This window comes from Leptodactylus fuscus, chromosome 5 (genome assembly GCF_031893055.1).
Source record: "Leptodactylus fuscus isolate aLepFus1 chromosome 5, aLepFus1.hap2, whole genome shotgun sequence".
NCBI lineage: Eukaryota > Metazoa > Chordata > Amphibia > Anura > Leptodactylidae > Leptodactylus > Leptodactylus fuscus.
In genome coordinates, this window is record NC_134269.1 from 147,290,943 (window position 1) to 147,315,531 (window position 24,589).

Here is a 24,589-nt window from a genome sequence, read left to right on the forward strand (position 1 = left end):
TCCTGGATAAACTCATTCAGGCGTGTAGTTTCCAAAATGGGGTCATGTGTCAGGGAATTCCACTTTCCAGGGGCTCTGCATCCAAAAACTATTCTGGGCAGAACAATGCCATACATGTGGGCAGAAACTTCTGTCAAGCAGTGCTATGTGATTTTTGGAGTCCAGATTTAGATCAGTTGATTTTTGGATGCCACGTCATGTTTGCAATGCCCCCTGAGGTGCCAGTAAGGTGGAATACACTAGGGAATCCCTCAAAGAATTTATCAAGGGGCGTAGTGAATGTTAGTTTTCTCAGATGTAAATGCACAGTGCTGGTGGAAAGTGAATATGTAAACCGTGCAAAGTACATTTCTAGACTGCATAAATTCCCTACTATTTTCCCCATAGCTCCTATGATTTGGGGGTCACTTCTGGTGTATTTTCCCTTGCTAGCCCTAAATCTAGGGTCTACCCTGTTATACACTCGCATAGCTTATGCATCCTCTTTGTTGTCATATCGTACAAGCTATAATTTTTATTCTTCCCATCCTCATAAAAAAGTCTGCAGAGAAAATGCACTGAAAAGCACTGTGGGAAAAACCGTAATGCATTGCTGCTGCGTTTTTTCCCGCAGCCCGCTACATGGGGCCGTAAGAATGCAACCCCCCCCCCAAAAAAAAAAAACCAGATAGTCTTTTTTTCGTGCCCGATTTGTATCACAGTTCTGTGAATAAGCCCTTAAGTCTGAGCTAGATACATTTTGAAGTTAATCACATACAGGATCAATGACAGAAATGTATTACATGGAATTGATGTGACACTTATTTCATATAGAATATTGTAACGTTTATTTGTTGATATGAATAATGTCTTTAAACAATCTGTATTATATATACTAGTTATTTGTACGCCAAGCACTAGAAGCAAGTGTGCAAGAAACAAAGACGATTTGGTCTGGACATTTAGAATGAATTATAAATATCTTAATTTAATTTTAAACATTTTCCATGTCTTACAGCGCTAGAAATATTTCGAGTATGGACACATTGGTGATGATGTCAACACCACATAGAGGTAAAAACCTACAAAAGTAATACAAATTGATGAAGCAAAATACTACTGCCTTTTTACTCCTTAAAGTTAGGTTTTATTATTAGAATACTGAACAGTGGACATATATTACATAGGGTGGAAGAACCACTAAGACAACAGAACAAAACAGAAACCTACTGGTTAACGCTAAACTCATAGAACAATTACATGGAAGTCAGTGGTTCTTAATGATTAAGCTAGTGAGATGTAGACCAGTAAACTGTGATGAACATGTCACCATCCAACATAAGGGAAGTTAATGGAAGCTGTGAATTTGTGTATGGTAAAGTTTTCAGATGTTCTGGTATTCACCAAATGTAATTTGACTCAGGAGGAACATGCCTGTCTTCAGTCCTTTTGGGTGAAGGTGTGTGCTGCCTGTTTTTGGTTCCTGTTGGCCTCATGGAATTCATAAGATTGGCTCCATATCCTGAAAAAAAACATCATTTATAACACAAATTATAAAAAAACAACCTACTGTTATTATTCACACTTTACATTATTCTCCTGTATATAAAATAATAATAATAATAATAATAATAATAATAATAAATAACCAGGTGAGTCAAAAATGATCTGCATTTTGGCTATATAATTTATTGTAATCAACTTTCAGGAAAAAAAAAAAAAATTTCAACATGATCTCCCTGCTTTTCAGTACATTTTCCATCTGTCGACAAGCATTTGTATTCCCTTATTAAGAATGTTTTAGGCTGAACTGCGAGCCACCATTGCACCGCTGTCTTCACCTCTTCATCAGACGTGAATTTGCTAATGATTTGCTGTATAATCCACTGTCACTTCTCTGGCCTACAGAATCAGTTCACGTGCACACTACATGTTGTTGTCCAGCAGCTTCTTCATGGCTGACACTTGTATTTCCCCCCTTAACTTCTCAATCCAGTCATACACACTGCTTTGGGATAAAACACTTTCTCCACACTGTACACAAAATCTTTCAAAACATCGGCACCAGGAACACCCTCAGACCACATAAAAGAATCACTGCACACTGCTCTTTTGTGCTAGTCATAAATGGGGCCAGCATTTTTTCTTTCCACTACAGTCACAAGTGAATGGACATAAGTCACCTGTACAGTAGTGACTAGGGAGACAGAGACCGTGTATGGAAAGCTTTGATAAGACATAGTTACATAGTGTGAGTGCAATCTGCTCTAAGTATCACCGTATTGAAGTCCATATTATTAAAGATATGCTAGCAAAGAGATACACACAAAATACACTCAGCTGTGGTGTATACAGTGTGTTCTGTTTTAATGGTGACAACGAAGCAGTATATAATACATTGCATAAACAAAAAACAGATTGGACTAGTATAATTAGCATAACATGATTGGTGGAGAAGTTGTATCAATAGTCCTGGTGCATGCCTACTGGATAAGAAAATGGAGAGAGGGGGGTTGTGAGCTCTCTAAACAAAGGTGAGTTGTAAAACATGTCTGGAATCCAAAATGGAGGTTGTGAGCACATGTCCAGTATCAAAATAGAGGTTACACAAGCTGACATCCTCCACACATAGTAGATTAGGTTGGATGAAGACAACAGTCCATCAAGTCCAACCTATAATCCTACAAACCCCTACAATATTGATCCAGAGGAAGGCAAAAAAAAACCCATGAGGTTTATAGCAATTGCCCTATTTCAGGAGAGAAAAATTCCTACCCGACTCCAATCTGGCAGTCAATATAACAACTCTGGATCAATGTGTCCTTAAAATCTAGAATCGATAACCCGTAATATTATTGTCTTTGACAGTACGACCAAAAGAAGTTTTACTATAACTGGAGTTTGATCATTTTTGACTCACCCCGAAATATTTAATATTAGAATTATATAGCTAGAATTAGATAAAAATGTAGACATAACCCAGGAATCAGGCCGATGCCGTAAATGAATACACTATTTTTGTTTCTTTTGAAGATTTTCTGGTTTATATGAGCAAATGGCTGTGCCAGCAGTGGAATTCCATTTCGGACTCTTTTTAGAGTAGTGCCCTTGTTATGCTATTGCTCTGCCGTATGTTATGACTCTTACACCATGTCACTGTTTGTTCAGCATACTTACAGATTTGGTAAACAGTTCTGTCCCGGCCATGAATACATAAGCACCGGCTTGTTTTAAGTGCTGTCACACTCCATAATAGTACCTATCATTATCTGCCAGCATCATCAGATTAAAAGTTTGCATTGGAAAGGAGCCAAAATGTCCTTGCCAGTTTAAACTTCTGTGGTGGTCTGGCCCCTCTTATACTAAGCTCATGGAGGTAAAAAGAATCCAAACTCTTGTTTTGTTTTTTTTGTTTTTTGACTGACACTGGGAAATGGCAGTGCACAGTGAGTGGGCGCTTATGACAAATCTACGTGGTAGAAGAAGGCTGTCACAAAGTTCACCGTTGCAATTGCTTATATTATGGGATAAATCATATAAACTACAGGGACCTGTCAAGACTAATTTTTTTTTTATTAAAATGAAAACATTTCAGAAAACATGAATACTGTCTGAATCTATATTAACAAGACCATATTTATATCTGTGAAAGGTCTATTATGTGCCATTAACAAGATTTTGTGCCATTACAGAAAATTTTTCTGAAAAAAAAATAAAAGATTTTCTTGCTTCCTCCCTTACTAGATTCGATGCTGTTTTGGCAAAAAACACCAGGCCAAGGCGCCTGTGTATGTCACACACTGTCTGTTTATAGTGGCGGTGTGAAGTAATTCCAGCCTTGTCACATAGACCTGTATAGGACCAGGCTGTAGTTTCATTACATGGCCGCTATGAGATGTATGATACTGTATAAACAGAGAAGCGGTCACCAGGTACCACGTTCCATTCAAACAGCTGATCCTGAGGGTCCTGGGTATTGGAACCGTACTAATTTTTTTAACTTTTTAATAAGGAAATGCCTGGGGCATTAACAATAAGGTGCACTGTTTTCAGGGGGCGCACAAGAAGTTATTAATTTAAAGATGTACTTGTGGGTATTATTCATTATGGGGGAGTTATATTATATATTTTATAACTGGGGGTAGCAGCAGGATGGGTGTGCAGGTAAGGACAATGCGGTTGAGTGCCTGGAAAGTAAGGAGCGAATGTGTCTGTGCTGCAAACTTTACAGAGATTGAAAGAAGTGGTCATGGCCGTCCATGGAAGAGAAACGGAATGGAAATGTGAATGATTAGTCCCTAAATATTACTGTACTGTATTCACCTAAATCACCTGCAGACCTGTGAAGAGCCGATATATAACATCAAATTTGGTCACCGTATAGCGATAATATGGTTATACCTAAGCTGGGGGCCCACTTGGACATGTTTGCCCCCCCCCTGTGCTCAACCCCTAGCTACGCCTCTGGATACAGTGTTCTGTCTGTCAGAGGTAAGCACACATTTCTTGACGAAAATATCAAAATAAAATATTTCAACGACCACTGTGTTTTTAGAATGGGGGTGGCAATATATAATTTGCTTAAAGTTACATTTTTCTGTTTACACAGCCATGGTTAGTTAAGTGTTTAGACTGAACTGCAGTAAATGGGAACATAGTCAAGAACAGGCCAGGAAATAAATAGAAAACTGAGCTCTTACTTACTTTTGTTACAGTATCTACCATTCCAGCCTTCCTTGCATTGGCATTTGTTGGGTTCAATGCAGGTTCCATGTGAGCCACATGAGGGTTCACAAACAGCTGCAAAACATATGATTATAAATGCCGGTTATAACACTCTCTACAATATAACTAAAGTCACCCACTTAGAAGGCGTTCGCACTTGCGCCCCTGTCTGTCTGCCATGTTTTTGTTCTAGTTCCCGGAGAAAGTGGATAGGGGATGGCTTGCTGGCAGTCACTTTAATAACCCATTCCTTTAAATGGGTTTTCAAAGCAAACCGCCGGAGTCCGTATTCCGCCTCTCTGTGGGGAAACCGTTTTTTTTTCACGGACACAAAGGTGGTCGTGCAGGACTTTGTGTCCATCCCCCCCAAAAAACCCAAAAAACTGTTTCACTGCAGAGAGACTGCATATGAACACTGGTAGTTAGCATTAAAAACCCATTCACATGAATGGGTTTTAAAACTAACCGCTGGGAAGCCATCTCCTATCTAGATTCTCCAGGAATTAGGATGGAAACACAGCAGACAGACAGGGGCGCAAGTGTGAACGCCCTCTTAAAGTCACCTTTTGTTACTTTGAGGGGGGAAGGCGAAAGGACAAAGTAGGAATGAGATCCAGCAGTAGAGATACAGCGGGGCAAAAAAGTATTTAGTCAGTCACCAATAGTGCAAGTTCCACCACTTAAAAAGATGAGAGGCGTCTGTAATTTACATCATAGGTAGACCTCAACTATGAGAGACAAAATGAGAAAAAAAATCCAGAAAATCACATTGTCTGATTTTGTAAGAATTTATTTGCAAATTATGGTGGAAAATAAGTATTTGGTCAGTAACAAAATTTCATCTCAATACTTTGTTATACAGTCCTATGAAAAAGTTTGGGCACCCCTATTAATCTTAATCATTTTTAGTTCTAAATATTTTGGTGTTTGCAACAGCCATTTCAGTTTGATATATCTAATAACTGATGGACACAGTAATATTTCAGGATTGAAATGAGGTTTATTGTACTAACAGAAAATGTGCAATATGCATTAAACCAAAATTTGACCGGTGCAAAAGTATGGGCACCTCAACAGAAAAGTGACATTAATATTTAGTAGATCCTCCTTTTGCAAAGATAACAGCCTCTAGTCGCTTCCTGTAGCTTTTAATCAGTTCCTGGATCCTGGATAAAGGTATTTTGGACAAACAATTCAAGTTCAGTTAAGTTAGATGGTCGCCGAGCATGGACAGCCCGCTTCAAATCATCCCACAGATGTTCAATGATATTCAGGTCTGGGGACTGGGATGGCCATTCCAGAACATTGTAATTGTTCCTCTGTATGAATGCCTGAGGATTTGGAGCGGTGTTTTGGATCATTGTCTTGCTGAAATATCCATCCCCGGCGTAACTTCAACTTCGTCACTGATTCTTGAACATTATTCTCAAGAATCTGCTGATACTGAGTGGAATCCATGCGACTCTCAACTTTAACAAGATTCCCGATGCCGGCATTGGCCACACAGCCCCAAAGCATGATGGAACCTCCACCAAATTTTACAGTGGGTAGCATGTGTTTTTCTTGGAATGCTGTTTCTTTTTGGACGCCATGCATAACGCCTTTTTTTTATAACCAAACAACTCAATTTTTGTTTCCAAAATGAAGCTGCCTTGTCCAAATGTGCTTTTTCATACCTCAGGCAACTCTATTTGTGGCGTACGTGCAGAAACGGCTTCTTTCTCATCACTCTCCCATACAGCTTCTATTTGTGCAAAGTGCGCTGTATAGTTGACCGATGCACAGTGACACCATCTGCAGCAAGATGATGCTGCAGCTCTTTGGAGGTGGTCTGTGGATTGTCCTTGACTGTTCTCACCATTCTTCTTCTCTGCCTTTCTGATATTTTTCTTGGCCTGCCACTTCTGGGCTTAACAAGAACTGTCCCTGTGGTCTTCCATTTCCTTACTATGTTCCTCACAGTGGAAACTGACAGGTTAAATCTCTGAGACAACTTTTTGTATCCTTCCCCTGAACAACTATGTTGAACAATCTTTGTTTTCAGATCATTTGAGAGTTGTTTTGAGTAGCCCATGATGCCACTCTTCAGAGGAGATTCAAATAGGAGATCAACTTGCAATTGGCCACCTTAAATACCTTTTCTTATGATTGGATACATCTGGCTATGAAGTTCAAAGCTCACTGAGGTTACAAAACCAATTTTGTGCTTCAGTAAGTCAGTAAAAAGTAGTTAGGGGAATTCAAATCAATAAAATGATAAGGGTGCCCATACTTTTGCACCGGTCAAATTTTGGTTTAATGCATATTGCACATTTTCTGTTAGTACAATAAACCTCATTTCAATCCTGAAATATTACTGTGTCCATCAGTTATTAGATATATCAAACTGAAATGGCTGTTGCAAACACCAAAATATTTAGAACAAAAAATGATTAAGATTAATAGGGGTGCCCAAACTTTTTCATAGGACTGTATATCCTTTGTTGGCAATGACAGAGGTCAAACGTTTTCTGTAAGTCTCCACAAGGTTGGCACACACTGTTGTTGGTATGTTAGCCCATTCCTCCATGCAGATCTCCTCTAGAGCACTGATGTTTTGGGGCTGTCGCTTGGCAACACGGACTTTCAACTCCCTCCAAAGGTTTTCTATAGGGTTGAGATCTGGAGACTGGCTAGGACACTCCAGGAACTTGAAATGCTTCTTACAAAGCCACTCCTCCGTTGCCCTGGCGGTGTGCTTTGGATCATTGTCATGTTGAAAGACCCAGCCACATTTCATCTTCAATGCCCTTGCTGATGGAAGGAGGTTTGCACTCAAAATCTCACGATACATGGCCCCACTCATTCTTTCATGTACCCGGATCAGTCGTCCTGGCCCCTTTGCAGAGAAACAGCCCCAAAGCATGATGTTTCCACCCCCATGCTTTACAGTAGGTATGGTGTTTGATGGATGCAACTCAGTATTCTTTTTCCTCCAAACACGAAAAGTTGTGTTTCTACCAAACAGTTCCAGTTTGGTTTAATCAGACCATATAACATTCTCCCAATACTCTTCTGGATCATCCAAATGCTCTCTAGCAAACTTCAGATGGGCCCGGACATGTACTGGCTTAAGCAGTGGGACACGTCTGGATCTGAGTCCCTGGCGGCGTAGTGTGTTACTGATGGTAGGCTTTGTTACATTGGTCCCAGCTCTCTGCAGTTCATTCACTAGGTCCCCCCGCATGGTTCTGGGATTTTTGCTCACCGTTCTTGTGATCATTTTGACCCCACGGGTTGAGATTTTGCGTGGAGCCCCAGATCGAGGGAGATTATCAGTGGTCCTTTGACAGCTCTTTGGTCTTCACCATAGTGGAGTTTGGAGTCTGACTGTTTGAGGGTGTGCACAGGTGTCTTTTCATACTGATAAGTTTAAACAGGTGCCATTACTACAGGTAATGAGTGGAGGAAAGAGGAGACTCTTAAAGAAGAAGTTACAGGTCTGTGAGAGCCAGAAATCTTGATTGTTTGTAGGTGACCAAATACTTATTTTCCACCGTAATTTGCAAATAAATTCTTACAAAATCAGATAATGTGATTTTCTGGATTTGTTTTCTCATTTTGTCTCTCATAGTTGAGGTCTACCTATGATGTAAATTACAAACGCCTCTCATCTTTTTAAGTGGTGGAACTTGCACTATTGGTGACTGACTAAATACTTTTTTGCCCCACTGTAGGTCTAAATACAGTGAAGGAGGTGAGTGCAGAAGACAAGTTGAACAAGATGCATCACTGTGTAACCCAGATCACTTAAAGAGGTATCAAGAACTCAAAATCAAGATTTAATATGTCTGTTTCCCACCACTATGGCCCAAACTAATGTTAAGAACATGAGTCCTGTTCCTCTCCCAGCAGATAAAAGACCTACCAGCAACTACATCCAAATAGCGAAGATCCAGTTACAGAAATTGTACAGCTGTTCCTGTATCTCCCATAGAACAAAACCGAGAGAGCCATACATGTACACACATGTACCTCGCCGGTCATCACAGGAATGGGTCTGTGCTGTGTATTATATTTCACACATTAATATATCATTACTCAGTCAAACTGCACAATCCGGATGGCTCTCAAGTCGCGTTATAACTAGCATGAGTTTCCCTATAGATTGATCACCTACAGAAATGACATTGCCATTAAGAGCAGTATTCAGAGTGGCCATCACTGTTCTCTCTTCACATGACATGCATGTAAGGGAAAGTCTAAGAGAAATTATAACGTCATTCCCTGCAGACGTCATGGTCCAAAACTTTAGATCATGAAATGCATAGATCTATTTATACAAGGATAACAATGTAACAGATATGTGGAAAGATAGTGGTATGGTGCTCAAATTTCATAACAAGAAGCGCTACAAAAAATTATAGCTGTCATCTGAAAACATATAAAAAAAAATAAATAATAAACCTATATGTGATTTACAAAGATTTGTGGAAGTGTGGGGAATATGGCAAATCCAGAACTTTCCACAATCCCCTTCCATCATCCATAGTTCCATAAACTACAATGAAAAAGTGAAAATGTCCAGGAAATTTTTTAATCCTAATGTGACTGTTAGGGGGTTAATATGTAACAAGTTAAAGAGGATATAACTGTACAGATTTCACCATTGTACATCATACATACAAAACCAGCACACCGACCCATCCATTTATCTATAGTATGAATAAATATCACAAAAAAATATATAAAACTTACGTTTTGAGCACAGATCTCCTTGGTAGCCCTTGGAACATTTGCACTTGTTCTTGCCACTACATTTGCCTCCATTTCGGCATGGCTGTTGACATTTACCTTAGTAAACCACAAAGGCACAGACTAGTCTTATATTATACTGCTTAATTTATATTATATAACATTTGTTTTCTTACAAGACCATTTTTCTTATATTTAAAATGATACAATGCAATAATAGGTCTCCTAAAGAATATAGGAAGTGAATAGGACAGAGAAGGCATAGACATTGTTCATTATTTATTACATCCCTTTGTGCTACTTATGTCCGCCTGTGCCGAGTCTGACTGGTTGCATGCTTTACTGTAGTTACCTTCTCTAACTGATATACACAAACTAGAATGCACTACATATAAGGAGTCTCCACTTTTTTTTGTAGCCATGTATTGCAAGTGCAAATACAATTAGGTGTTAATTTTGCAGTATAAAACTTCGTGGTTTACTCGCAGTATATTGATTATATTCTAGTACAGAGGCATACCTAGTGAGGGAGCACTGACACTGGGGAGCCCACTTTGGGACCATCGCAAAAACCAGCAATTTCAATAGTATGGGCAACTGCAGGACGCTGATACAAATGAAATGCCCTGTAGAGGAGTAAGTCACTTGCGCTTGCTTCTTGCGCTGCAGTGCTTAACTTCTAACACAAGCTACTTCAAGCCTGCAATCTACAAGACACCATGACTACAGCATATCTAGTTCCTGGCGCAGGCAAGTGTGATGACAGGACATAGACGTGCCGTGGTCATAGTACCTGTACACTGTAGGCCTGAGTGCTTTGTGGCCTCCAGGTTAGAGCAAGAAGAGGGTATGACTGCAGTTCCGATGCATCAGGGGATCAGACGTAGGTGAGTGTAATTTTTATTTTCCACTTTGGGGGCATTATTAATATGCTGTGAAGGTAATATTGATATAGGAGTCTTTATTAATATAAGGGGGTCATCAGGAGTCAGTAACAATTTAAAGTGGTATCTTTTATATAGGGGGCATTGGTCTATGGGTTAATGATTAAAATGAAGACAGCCAGGGAGCTGTAAAAAATAATGTACTTCTACTTACTTGCCTTCTGCCCTCCATTCCAGCACTGCGCCAGCTGCCTCCACCGCTGTTCTGTTCTACTTATTATACAAAGCGGCTACAATGGTATAGTCATGTCAACAGGATCATTGCAGCCTATTAGCACAGTATACAAATTAGAGAAATGAATGGCTGCAGCAGTCCCATGGATGGAACGTCACTGCTGCAGCCACTCTTTGTACATACAGAGTAGCAGGGGAGACGATCCGTCCATTGGCAGGAAGTAGAGGACACAGGGAAGTTTAAGTGTATTTTTAGTTTTTACACCTCCCTTGCTGCCTGCAAAGGGAGCAATATTTATGCACAGGAGTATACTACAATGGACATTAGTGTATATTTACCTCTGGGGAATTGAGAAGTATTGATCTAAGGTGTGCATTAATTATTAGGGTATTATTCATATCCAGGGGATTTTTATATCATATATCTTATAATTGGGGTAGCAGCAGGATGGGGACTGGAAAGGTAAGGAAAATGTTGGTCAGGTGTTTGGAAAAGTGAGAAGACAAGTACACAGACAAGTCATTGCTGGAAAAAGTGGTCATGGAGGTCCAGATGGAAGAGACAGGAAATGTGAATTATTACAATCAGAGACCTATAAGTAAACATATATTTCCTAGACTGAATTCACTTAAAAATTGTCTGCAGAGCCCTGTGTAGTGCTGGTGTCTACTACTATATGGTCACCGTATAGTGATAATATCGGTATTCCTAACTTGGCGACCCCCATGAATAAGTTTGTACCCCTGTACTGAACCCCCAGCTATGCCTCTTCTCTAGTACTTAGGAGAAGATGAATACATACATAGAAATGAGGCCTTATTCACACTTCGGTCTTTGTCAGGTGTTTATTTATTTGTTTTACTACTTCTGTATATGTTCTAAGCGTCTAAGGCAATTTTGAGGTTTGTACCTTTCAACAATCTACATGAACACTGCTTCTACACAAATATAGTATTACAAGTTAGGCTAAATGTGACTGTATTGATGTAGAGGCTGATAGGAAAATGTGAATATATTAGTGCTTCAAACACCACCGGTTACAGTGGCATGTGTGAAAGGCTTTGATGCTAAACCTCTGAAAATTCTTTGATCTTGACATAAATAAAAGCAGCTTGAAAGCTGCACTGGGAGTTACAATTTATTGCATTTTAACCTAACACAGACAAAGGACACATGAATCGCAGAATTCTGTATAATGGGTTCAGGTCACATACTTGTTTCACACTGATCTCCCTCGTAACCTGATGGGCAGATACACTTCCCAGGGTAGAAGCAGGTCCCTCCGTTCAGACAAGTTGTAGTACAGTTTGCTGTACAAAGAAATGAAAAACAATACATTTATACTGTTTAGTCTTTCTGTTCAGAGACATTTTTCATTATCTGGATAAGAAAGATACTTTGCCTTCAGTATCATCTAGAATGAAAGCTATGTTTCTGCGTATAACCTAATAATAATCATATCATCATAACAATAGAAGATGTCTGATGTAGTCTTCACTAGTGAAGCAGACGGTCACATTCTGCATAAGGTCCACCCATTCCGACCTTTAGAAAATCCATTTGAGGCTAAGGCACCACTGGGCGGAAACGCAGCACTAGAGCGCTGCGGGAAGGACCGTGGCGTGAATGCATTGCGGTTCTTCCCACAGCACTTTCAACAGAAAGTTCACATTTTCTTCCACAGACTTTCTGTTACAATTATATCTATGAGAAAGTCGCCGGTGTTTCCATAGATATAAGTGACATGCTGCAATTTTCAAAAACGCGATGGTTTTGGATATCGCAGCATGTTCGCGCTGCGATTTTTTCCGCAAAGTGGGCATGGGATTCGTAGCGTTTCCGACCAGTGGGGCCCCAGCTTTAGGTTAAGGCCCTACACAGCAAGCCGCAGCCAAAAAGTGCTGCGGAAAAGACTGTGGCGGAAACTCATTGCATTTTTTTCTGTAGAGCTTTTCATAGAAAGTCTTCCCTTCATCTCTATGCTCCAAAATCTGTCATATGCGCAGTTAAGTTAATGTGTAGTGTCCCGGCTTCAGTGGAGAAATGAGGATATGCAGGGAGCTTCAGATGGGAGTCCGATGAGAACATCAGACTCATCTCTCAGTAAATATTAGGGATTTATTTTAAAACAACCCTGGGATGGAAAGCCTACTATAGGTATATATGGGACACTAAACCACAAGCATATCCTTATGGACCAGTGGTTTAGTGTCCCAAATTCTCCAACAGGTTTAATTTAACTTGACTTTCAATGGCTTTTGATAAGTGCCACCTAAACCTGTACCATTTATGACACTGGTGTTATCTTATGTTGTTTCAACCACAGCGACACCCTGACCTTTGCAAATAAATTGTGTTTGGTAAAACTTTTCTAGGTCCTAAAAGATGAATCACCAGATACAGGACAGTGTAATACCGGGCTGAGCACTTCAGGCAACCCTTTAGAAGGCAAACTACATGGCCTAAAATCACGTGGTTATGTTGGGAGAAATAATCTATATTTTGCAAATCTGCAGTATAATATATCCATATAAATCACTACGTACTGCAAAAATTGTATTATAGGAAAATATGTCTTGTTACTGGTGATACTCAAAAAATATTCAAACAGGTATAACAATGTACACTTTTTCTGTATAATCTTGTACAGAATGGAATCTACCTTTATCACAGTTGGTGCCGTAGTACCCTGGAGGACAGATACACAATCCTGGAGTTACACAGAGCCCACCATTTAAACAGCGCGGCATGCAAAGTGCTGCAATAAAACAATACATTTACAGACTTCAATGCATTTACCAATGCATAAAACAAACAAGGAAGACATCAGCTAAGATACCGTGTAAGGCGATAGACATACCGTATGTTATGCACCATGGTTGCTAAATATAGTTACTGCATAATTTCTATAGAATTCTATGAACTGCAGCCTGTCCTCACGGAAGACAGATCCGAGCAGTTTCGCAGCAAGGAGATAGATAAGAAGAGAATAATTTTTCTTTGATTACATATATTACAACCTTATTTCTATTCACCTGAACTATTCATGTACAACCCCCCCCCCCCAAAAAAAAAAACAAACACCCCCCCCCATGAAACAGAAGGCACAGTTACTCTTTAAATAGTCCCAGACTGCCTGTTCACTATATAAGTCTAGGCTGTCTACACAGCTATGGGAACTGCCATTGACTTCTAGGAAAGAAAAAAAAAAAGAAAAATGTGAAAAACAGACCCACTTCCCCTACTTTTTTGTTTATATTTTGTATGATATTAATACATAGCAAAAACATGGAAAAATAAAAACATTAAGAATAAACAATGAAAAATGACACATAAATTATATGAATAACCCAAAAGAAAAAAAATGTTATAGCCCTCAAAACTGCATGTATGAAAAAAACCTGAAAATGTGTATGGTCCTGAACCAGGGAAAACAGCCCGGTATTGTCAGCAGGAGCAAGGATTGGTAAGTGAGGCCACGGGCCCATGAACCTCGACAAATACTGCTATCATTATACTCTGGGCACTTTTTGGATCCCAGAGTATAATGATCGGAGGGCCAGTGGAGGTGAGGGAACATAAAAACACTATTACTTACCTCTTCTGCGCTCTGGCAGTCTTCAGGCCTATTTGGTGAAGTCCCAGATGTCACATGGGCCAGGCCGACGTTATTATGCTTAGCCACGGTGGCTTGGCTCATGTGATGTCTGTACCAACATTGAAGAGAATCAAAAGCAGCGGGGAGTCAGGGAGAGGTAAGTAACTGTGTTTTTTATGTGTTTATCCTCCACGAGTTCTCCGATCATTATAGCCTGGGGTCTGAAAAGACCCCAGAATATAATAATTGTTCATGGTGGTCTACTATGGGGCATAATAGGGTGTGCAGGGGCCACAGTGAGAAATTATACTGTGTGGAGGGGCCACCATGGGGCATAATAGTGTGTACAGGGGCCACAGTGGGGCAATAATAGTGTGTGCAGGAGCCACTGTGGGGCATAATACTGTGTGGAGGGGCCACTATGGGGCATAATAGTGTGTGCAGGGGCCGCTATAGGGCATAATAAAGTGTGCATGGGCCACGGTGGGGCATTATTCTGTCTGGAGGCCATTTGACTTTGGGATATTATAGTCAGTGGGGAAGGGGGGGGCAGGAAAGAGGGTGCCATGTGGTTTGGGAAAGCCCCAAGTCAAAGTTTGGTCTCTGCTTGTTACTTCACTGCTTAGATGTTTCCCTTCTGATAAATCCACTCCTTACTTTGACACTAAAAATGCAGCAGAATCTGCAACAAAAAACACTGTGTTTCTGCAATGTGGGGCCTAATAACTGTGGTGCACAGCATGTTAGGGCAACATACTGTAAGTCAGATTTCTGGGGCATTGTGCTTAGTAAGTCTGTGCCACTATGTTTAGTCCAACCCCGCAGTCATGTTGAATATATTCTTCTTTATGAGCTACCCTGTGAAGAAATAGGAGGTTGGATGGAAGACAATAAGTGAGTAACACATGAATGCAGGATCATACCACACAAGTTTGTTTGAAGTTTGTTGCCATGGAAACACATAGGTATGTATTAGAACTGTATACACATACCTGAAATATTTTTTATCAAAACTATTTGCAAAGTATAGCTTTTATTTATAAATACTGGGGGAAGAAAGAAAACTCCAGAAGAGCACATAATCTTTCCATTCTCATGAGTGGGTTTGTAGAGATCAGATTCTGTGTAATGACAAGGTCATTCCTTTTCTACCTTCATCTCCTCTATGGTGTAAACACAGCACAGGTACAGACAATATCTCGGAGTAGAAATAGCTCTGAATGAAATCTTATTTATGTAACAAATAAACTACATATTTAACCTCTTTTACACTTGGCTGACTATTTTGCTTGTGGGTAAAAGCTTAAAATGATGCAGATGTGCAGCACATACACAGAACATGTGCGAAATCTCGGAGATATTTTATCTTTCGTCCTTCTAAAATATAATACGTTACACACATACAATATAGCACATACATTTCTGTATACTTGAATCATAAAGGTATAATAGATGTATCTTGTATTCAAGAGCATTACTTTTTTGTACTTTTTTCCCCCATAAACAATAGGAATGGATCCTAGAGGAAAGAAGAAGTCATCTCCTTTGAAAAAAAAATTAATTTTTTTAATGAGATCAGTTCCTGTTTTTGCTCTGCTATCAATCTCATGATTCATCAGTGCACCATCATATAGACTGCTGTATACTGTACTATATATACCAGCTGTCAAGCAGTGGAATTTTCTCCTTTCGTATCACATTGAAAGCAATAGGGAAAAAAGCAGCCCATTCATTTCTATGGGGAGCGCAAGTATGCGGCTCCCATAGAAAGCAATGGGATCTGTTTTAACGCCGCTGATTCAGAACATGTTACACATTCAGAATCAGTGAGCGTATACTCCGTGTGAAGGGGCCCTAAGTATATAGTTATAGAGCGGAGCTGTGAGCTCCTTCTCCATAGTAATGACACATGAACTTTCTCGTCTTCAGTAGTTAGTGACAGAAGTTTCTGTCTCCCCCTATAGAGAGTTTGTGTGTTACAGTCCATCATACAAGAAGTCTCTTTTGCATCTTTCCATGTACATTTTGTTGGGTCTGAGGGATGTCTCAAGACTTGGAAGAGGAGACGAATTCAGAAAGAAAGACAGAAACTAAAAAAGGTAATACAGGTTGAATTATATTTACTGGGGTACTCAGTACATAATAAATGAAAAACAATCCATGGGAGTTCTTCTTTAACTTTATTCTTTTTGAACCAGTCTTTGATAGACTGACTTGAATGTTTAGGGCTGTCGTCTTTCTTCATGACCCACATTCTTTAGCGAGTCAGCTCACAACATGTCCTAAGGTTTCTTTTAAAATTTGATGGTGTAATTTAGATTTTATAGTTACATCAATGATGGCAAACTGTCTGGGGCCAGATGTAGAAAAACAGGTCCAAACTATGATACTCCCAATACTATGTTTCACAAACAGTAACAGGATTTTATGCTTGAATTCAGAGGTTTCCTCTCTCCAAACAGAACTCTTCTCATTTACACTAAAAAGCTTTATTTTGGTGTCACCCATGCACAAAACATTGTTCCAATAGCTGTTTGGCTTGTCCAGGTGAATATTAGCAAACCAAAGACGGACAAAAATATACTTTTGGAGTGCAATGGCTTTCTTCTTCTAGGTAAATCAGTGTTGTTCAGTATCTCCTGATGGTGGAGTCATGGAAATTAACATTAACCAAAGTGGGAAAGGCCTTTAGTTGCCTAGAGGGTACCCTGGGTTTCTTTGTGACCTTGTGGACTAGTATACCCCTTGGTGTGACGTTTGTTGGTGAACCACTCCTGGGTAGGGTATTAAATGGATGTGAATTTTCTGTGCCATGATACGCTTCCACAAATGTATTGTGAACATCAGATTTTGATAAAACAGGACGCCCACTCATTTCTAAATGTCATCCCATTCCTTGAGAACACGAATTGTATAAATTACCAAATGTAGCATTTTTGACTAATGTGTTTGTTTTGATTCTCCTTATCTACTTTTACGTCAAATGTATGCAAAAATATAAAATATTACAAAAGATTCAAGCACCACTGAATTCTCATGTGCCCAGTGCATGTCTATATTTGCAGTGGGGTTGTAAGAGGACTCAATCCGTTATGACTCATTCATTCTTGTGCCAATCTTTAAAGAGTTAAGTGGTGCCATCTGGGGATAAGTGTGGAGCCATCTATTAATCTAATCCAGTTTGTCTTCTCATAAGGAATTTAAAAGAATTAGTAATGAATGTATCAGAGCTGGAATCCCATTCCTTCTATAATCTATCCTCTAATCTATCTTATAATATTGTCAAAGGAATGACATTATATATGGAATTGTAAATGTTTTAGGTGCCATCTGTCTATATAAAGTTTGATGGTATGCCGATGTCCCTCTCAACTGTATTGCCACATGCATAAGCCGTAAGGTTATTTTTACAAATGTTGGCAGCCTTATAAAAGACGGCTTCAGGCTTCAGGCACTTAGTGCGCATATTTGTTTGCAAACACCAAATACAAAACAGGAGTGAGCACAAAAGTATATTAAAAACCACACAAAGATATCCAAGTCAGGAATGCTGGCTGAACAAAAACACAGCACAGACAAAACTAGAATGAACTTTAGCATATTATAGTCATAGCCCAAAGAACAATACTGCTTGTAGAATGGTAGACAAGCTCATAATATTAATAATAATAATAATGACAACAACAGCGTAATTGTACATATGACATCCAAATGTATGCTATCAGGTTGGGAGATATTAAATCATGTGACTATAAAGGTAGATATTGAAGATCATAAAAATAAACGTGTGCTATTGAAAGAGTGTATTAAACAACATTATTTTTAAAGAGGTCATCCAGGGACACATTTTTACCTATTTCGTGGCAGTTTTGACCACGTCAAGTTTTTGGGACTTACATCCGGCACCTGACTCCCCTGCTATCATGCACATTATCATTCTCAGTTGGACACTGACAGCGATACAGAATGGGGCTTGTTTGGCTATTACAAAGAGCTAATCTGTCAGCCCCACAATGTACGTAACAGCAAGGTGCAAGTAGAGAAGGAAGGAACGGGTACAGGGACCAAATGTGACCTGAGCTTAGAAAATGGCCGGGAATCCAACGTTTAGAAAAGTCTGAACCCAGGCCAGAAAGAGGTAAATATCAGTCCCTCAATAAGCCATTTCAATAGCGCTAATCAGGGCCGCCATCAGGAATTTTGGGGCCCCATACAGCCTACGTGTCTGGGCCCCCCCCCACGCGACAAATTTAGCGCCACCCACTTTTCTGTTGACTCCGCCCATTCATTTTTCATGTGCTCCCACACAGTATAATCCTCCTACAGTCACCTGTAAATTATATACCCCACTCCATCTCTCCCCCAGTTTCATATACACCCTTCCTCTGCCCCCAGTTTCATGTCCCCCCTCCATCTCTTTCCCCAGTTTCATGCTGTTCTCCCCCTTTCAACTGCCCACAGTTTCATGTCCCCCCGTCTCTGCCCCATTGTCATGCCGTTCCCCCCTCATCTGCCCCAGTGTCATGCCATTCTCCCACCCCCCCATCTGCCCCAGTGTCATGCCGTTCTCCCCCCCACTTCATCTGCCCCAGTGTCATGCCGTTCTCTCCCCACCCCCTTCATCTCCACCAGTGTTATGCCATTCTCTCCCCACCCGCTTCATCTGCCCCAGTGTCATGCCATTCTCCCCCCTTCATCTGCCCCAGTGTCATGCCATTCTCCCCCCCTTCATGTGCCCCAGTGTCATGCCATTCCCCCCCTACATCTGCCTCAGTGTCATGCCATTCTCTCCCCACCCCCTTCATCTGCCCCAGTGTCATGCCATTCTCTCCCCACCTCCTTCATCTGCCCCAGTGTCATGCCATTCTCTTCCCACCCCCTTCATCTGCCCCAGTATCATGCCATGCTCTCCCCACCCCCTTCATCTTCCACAGTGCCATGCCGTTCCCCCCCTCCCCTTCATTTGCCCCCGTTTCATGGGCCCCTTCACTTACCTCTTCCATCGCTTCGTGTCACCCGCCGCTCCGCTCTCACGCCACTGAAATAATTTAGGCGCAATGTGATGACGTCATCACATCGCGCCTACAGACGCCGAAGCCGGCCAGCAGCGTTTAAAGAAGGAGCTGAGCTGTCATAGCTCCTGCTTTAATCGCGTAAGTACGGTATTCAGCTCATCGGCGTCCGACGGACGCCGATCAGCTGAAATCGGGACCGGCAAGTGCTGGGGCGGGCAAGTGCCGGGGGCCCCAAGAGGCTCTGTGGGCCCCGGCACTTGCCCGACTATGCCCTGCGCTGACGCCGGCCCTGAATGACTGGTGCAGGCGCCAGCACACGGTGGCGGGCCAAAACCGGGCCCCCACCAGTTTTCAATTTGGCCGGGCCCCTGACACCAGTACCAGTAATACTGGCCTATCGGCAGCCCTGGCGCTAATTTTTATTTGGTTAATCTCCAAAACTATATCTATATAATTATATTACTATTGCTTAATATGTTCCAACATGTGATGTGTTTGGACTCTAGTACCTGAATCCCTCTTTATCTCCCTGCAGCTCGATGTACATTGTAGAGACTGACAGACTTGCTCATTAAAACAGCAAAGCCAATCCTCTTCCCTTTCATTGGTGATGCTCAGTAGCGAAGGGATTGGATTTGCTATGCCAATGATCAAGTCTGCATAACAGCAAGGTGCAGGGAGAGGAGGAGGGGTCTGGTTGGAGCCAGAACCTAGGCAGGACATAGGTAAAAAACTGTCCATACATGATCCTTTTCTATAAACAGATCACCTTATCATAGCAAATCCTGCACTGTACTGTAGATACGCACATGGAGTCCTTGTGGGTCTCTAGACTTTGATTTACCATATACCACTGGATAAAGGAACTACACTACTAGAATACACATGCATGATAGTATTACACAGAACATGGCTCAGCTTTTTTCTGTCAGGTTCAAATGGCCTGAAGGAATTGAAGGAATGTTGAAATACAATTCAGCTCATGATATCCCTGTTAGCCAGATCTATTGTTTACATAGGATATTAAAATATATGGCATGCTGAATTGTAGAAACGTAGGTACTCTAAAAATAAATGTCGCTGGTTAAACTGTATTTTGGCCTCCAAAATACAGGGGGTGCATAGGTAGGTATACATTTAAATAATATGATATATATATATATATATTTTAATTTATATATTTATGTATGACATAATATTAATAGGCCCTGCCAGATTTATTATCAATAAGTCGCTATACACGAATAAATCACTAACCCTGGTGATGGGGCTATGAAGACTGGTGTTGATAATGCCAGTCTTCATACGTCTCCCCCTCTCTGAGGTGCCTTGCTTCTGTCCTCTTTCCCCGCCCGTTTTTAATGAGCCGAAATAAATGTTAATTTTTTTTTATACAGAAATGGTGAGTGGCCACTCTTTTTTTTTCCCTGTTTGGAGATACATTGAATGTAGTTTATTTGAGAGCTATGTACCACCAAAACTCTGATATCACAAAAAGACCTTGCAGAGGTTTTTCCTTATATGACTGTTGGTAGTGCGGTTTCTTATTTTTTTGGATTTATATGTGACCCTTTAAATTATATACATACATGTGTCCAAAAAACTAATGTAAACCTCACAATCATGCGAAGAAAGCTGGAGTAGAGATTTAACACAGTAAATCCTGATCCATGGTAACTATAGGAAATGTTGGATAAGGCTACATAAGTAAAGTAAAGTAAGGGCTATTATTCATGCAATATATAGTTTACATTACATATAGTATGTTCACTTATAGTCTTAGAGAATGTTTTACCTTTTTCACAATGTGGCCCGTAGAACCCATCTGGACATTCACAAACATGTCTTTCATTGCAGAAACCTCCGTTTCTACATCCACCGGGACATTTTGCTTAATAAATAAAAGACATAAGTATATTAGTATATAAAAAAAAAAGTTATTTTAGGAACCTATGGGATTAAACCAACGTTTTTCTACAGTTCTGCCACTTCCAATTGATGAACATATATTCAGTTCTGTAAGGTCTTTCATATGCAGTTTTTGTCCTTGTTTTTCAGTAAAAAAATGTCATGTGCTTCAAGCACTTTATGGTGTTTATATGCTTTTTTTTTATTTTGTGCCATTTATTAGTACACAGGCTTTTACTGGTGTTTTTGAAGTTCAATAATAAAGCCTTTGGAGTAAAAACACTATTCTTAGATCATTCTGTGTTTTCTTTTAGAACACTGCTGACCTCAAAAATGCCACAAAAATGTGATGTTTGTAGACATTTTCTTATTTTGCTATGGATTTTAAACTAACATCTGGCTTTTGGTGCAAAAATAGTGTGCAAAATAAGAATCGGTCAAATACTATGTGTCACCACATACAATATCTAAAATACTTTATACAATAGAGAAAACCCAAATGAATGTGTGTTATACAGTGAAGGAACAGCAAAGGCTATCTGCAATACAACTGTACAGAACCGATGGCAGATGAGGTTAGCCATAAGGATTGAGCAGCGGTTGCCACTTGCAGTGAATTACCACAATTGTTTACGTCAATTTTATGCAGCTCTGACTAAAAATGACTAATATCTGAAAGAGAGCTGAGAAAAACTGTGCGGTGAAGCAGCTAAATAGAAAAAAAAAAACATCTCAACATCTTCAAACTGATATTCAGGATTGATCAACAAGTACAGGAAATGTTTGGTTTAAGTCATTTCGCTAACATAAATGCCAAGAGTTACTAAATCTAGAGGTCCACATATTTTTTCTATCAGAGATTATGAACATCGTGACCATTAAACACATGGGAAACTGCATGTCTGAGTGCCATTTGGCACATCAAAAATACATGTACTATAAGGACTTGAAGGAAGATGAGAACAAAACTTCACATTCAAGTAAAGAACAGACAAACTAAAAGAACTCAATATCAATTCAATCCCTCTGTTCAAAAATAGCTTTATTTCTTTTCCATGGAAGACAGAGGAAAAATAAACCCGTGTGAAGGCGCAGTCGTAGTTTCATGCCATGTTACTTACTTAATAAATTACTTTTCAAAAACATAAGTACATCCGGTCAGAGGAGAACAGAATGATCTATCATTCAGGAGAAGCTAAAAGGGTTGTCCAACAACATAAAAAGTTTTTTGTATATCAGTATACTTTAATAGTTAAAGGCCCAATTTCAGTCGACTGTCGCACTGTCCACTTTCCCATTATGTGCCCCAGGACTGGAGATATCGGTGTCGTTAATTTCAGCACCGATCTCTCCAATTGTCAGAAGGGCATTCCTGACAGTCTAGTGTCATTGATGAGCTGTGAGGAAGGCCCCACCTGACAGCACTGGGGCCTTGTACTTTCAGAGGGGGCATTCCTTACTGCCCAGTGATGACGCCAAGCTCTTATATGCCTTCCCCCCAGTGCAAGTCTATGGACGAATACTGTCAGGGAGCGGTGTTCCTTACAGCCCAGTGATGACGGACTGTCAGGAATGCCCTTCTGACAGTCGGGAGAGGTCGGTACTGAAACTAATGGCACTGATCTCTGCAGCCCCAGGGCACATAATGAAATAGCGGTGTAAAAAAAACATATGCATGAGGACATGAAAGGTCCTCTTTAATTTTAACTATTAACATTCCTATTTTTCAAGACATTTTCACTTTTCAGCATTTTTGCCACGCCTGCCTGTATTGTTTACAGGTGTAGCGAACACAGGGGTTCTGCTGCTGACATAATGCAAATTGATAGGAGTAGAACATCCATGTTAAAAATCACTCATCTATTTGGTTTTCACTGGACTGTGTGAATGCTCACTTAAAAAATGCCTATCGACTATATTGTAGATTGGTGCTTCTTCTGGGCCTCATACTATCCTGTGTAAAATGACTAACCGTAGACAACAAAGTAAGATATAGTTTGGACAAAGTATTCCCCGAGAATACAGAATACTAATCTGTACAACAGTGAAGTGCCTCTGACCTCCCTGGGCTCTTCAATACAAAAAAAAAAAAAAATCTACTTGGGTTCAAACACTATAAGATAAGATAAGATAATCCTTTAATAGTCCCACCTTGGGGAAATTTCAGCGTGTTACAGCAGCATAGTAATACAGATACAGGATAATACAGAGTAATATGTTACAGACGTAGACACAGATAAGCTGAGAAGAGAAGATATACTAGGAGTCCATGGCAGCTAAGGAAAAACAGAAGAGAAAGAGGAAGACCTCATGGTCATCCTCATAATCATTAGTTCTCTGTGCGGAGAGCTCTTCGTTTGGTCTGATGTAGATTATACAGCCTGGTCGCGGTTGGAAGGAAGGACCTGCGATAGCGCTCCTTCTCACACTTGGGGTGAAGCAGACGGTCGCTTACAGTGCTGCCAAGTCCCATCAGGGTCCCATACATGGGGTGGGATTTGTTCCCCCGCATGGAGGTCACCACAGACAGTATCCTTCTGTCACCCACCACCTGTACTGGGTCCAAGGGGCTCCCCAGGACAGAGCTGGCCCTCCTGATCAGCCTGTCAAGTCTATTTCTGTCAAGTCTATGCCATCTCATCTGTTTGTCTATTTAACCCTTACCTCCACTTCTGTATCCATCTTGTATTTTGTAGGTCCTGTGCAAAAGGGAAGGTAATGGTAATCCCCTTACACATCTACAATAAAGGTTTCTCCTGTCCCCTTATCTTATTTTCATCCACTCTGCTCTTACACAGTTTATAATAAACCCCATTGAGCCGTATTACCATAATTGTAATGAGCTGCAGAATAAAGTTATCGTGTAATTTATACCACACGCGGAATGCTGTATAAGTGAATTCCCCTCCAAAAAAGGCAGAATTGAATTTTTTTTCTATCTCACACCTATAAAAATATTAGGTTATTCAGTACATCATTATATACCCCAAGATTATTAAAATTACAAATTGTTCTGCTAACTGGAAAGTTTCATACTTAGAGAATAAAAATATGTAAGTTATGACCATGTGAAAACAGGAGGAAAGAATGTTACTGCCCAAAGCTTTAATATTAGTTGCTATGGGGTTAAAATGCACTTAATGTTCCTGTGTTATGTGCACAAACAATATTTACTTGGGACAAATTAAAAATCTGCAATAAAAAGAATTTACATTTTTGTAAGATTTTTTACAATGTAAGGGTGCATGCACACTACGTAACGCCGGGCGTGTATGAGAGCCGTACACGCCGGCATTACAGCAGGGCTGCCGAACACTTCCCATTCACTTCAATGGGAGCGCTCGTAAACGCCGCTGTTACGAGCGCTCCCATTGAAGTGAATGGGAAGTGTTCGGCAGTCTGCTGTAATGCCGGCGTGTACGGCTCTCATACACGCCCGGTGTTACTCAGTGTGCATGCACCCTAAGGGTAAGTTTAGATGGTTTTTTTTTTTTTGGACTGGAACCGTTCC

The 24,589-nt window shown here is 40.4% G+C and overlaps 1 protein-coding gene across 1 annotated transcript in view; it reads right to left on the reverse strand.

Annotated features, from left to right (window-relative positions):
• Positions 1–878: 878 nt before the first annotated feature.
• Positions 879–24,589, reverse strand: part of WIF1 (Wnt inhibitory factor 1) — a 65,737-nt gene continuing 42,026 nt past the window's right edge. Inside the window, exons 5-10 of the mRNA XM_075274448.1 lie at positions 20,966–21,061; positions 13,220–13,315; positions 11,772–11,867; positions 9,442–9,537; positions 4,684–4,779; positions 879–1,501 (exon numbers count right to left, since the gene is read on the reverse strand). Coding sequence (XP_075130549.1) covers positions 1,380–1,501; positions 4,684–4,779; positions 9,442–9,537; positions 11,772–11,867; positions 13,220–13,315; positions 20,966–21,061 — 602 coding nt within the window. The 3' untranslated portion in view covers positions 879–1,379. The remainder of the gene's footprint in view (positions 1,502–4,683; positions 4,780–9,441; positions 9,538–11,771; positions 11,868–13,219; positions 13,316–20,965; positions 21,062–24,589) is intronic.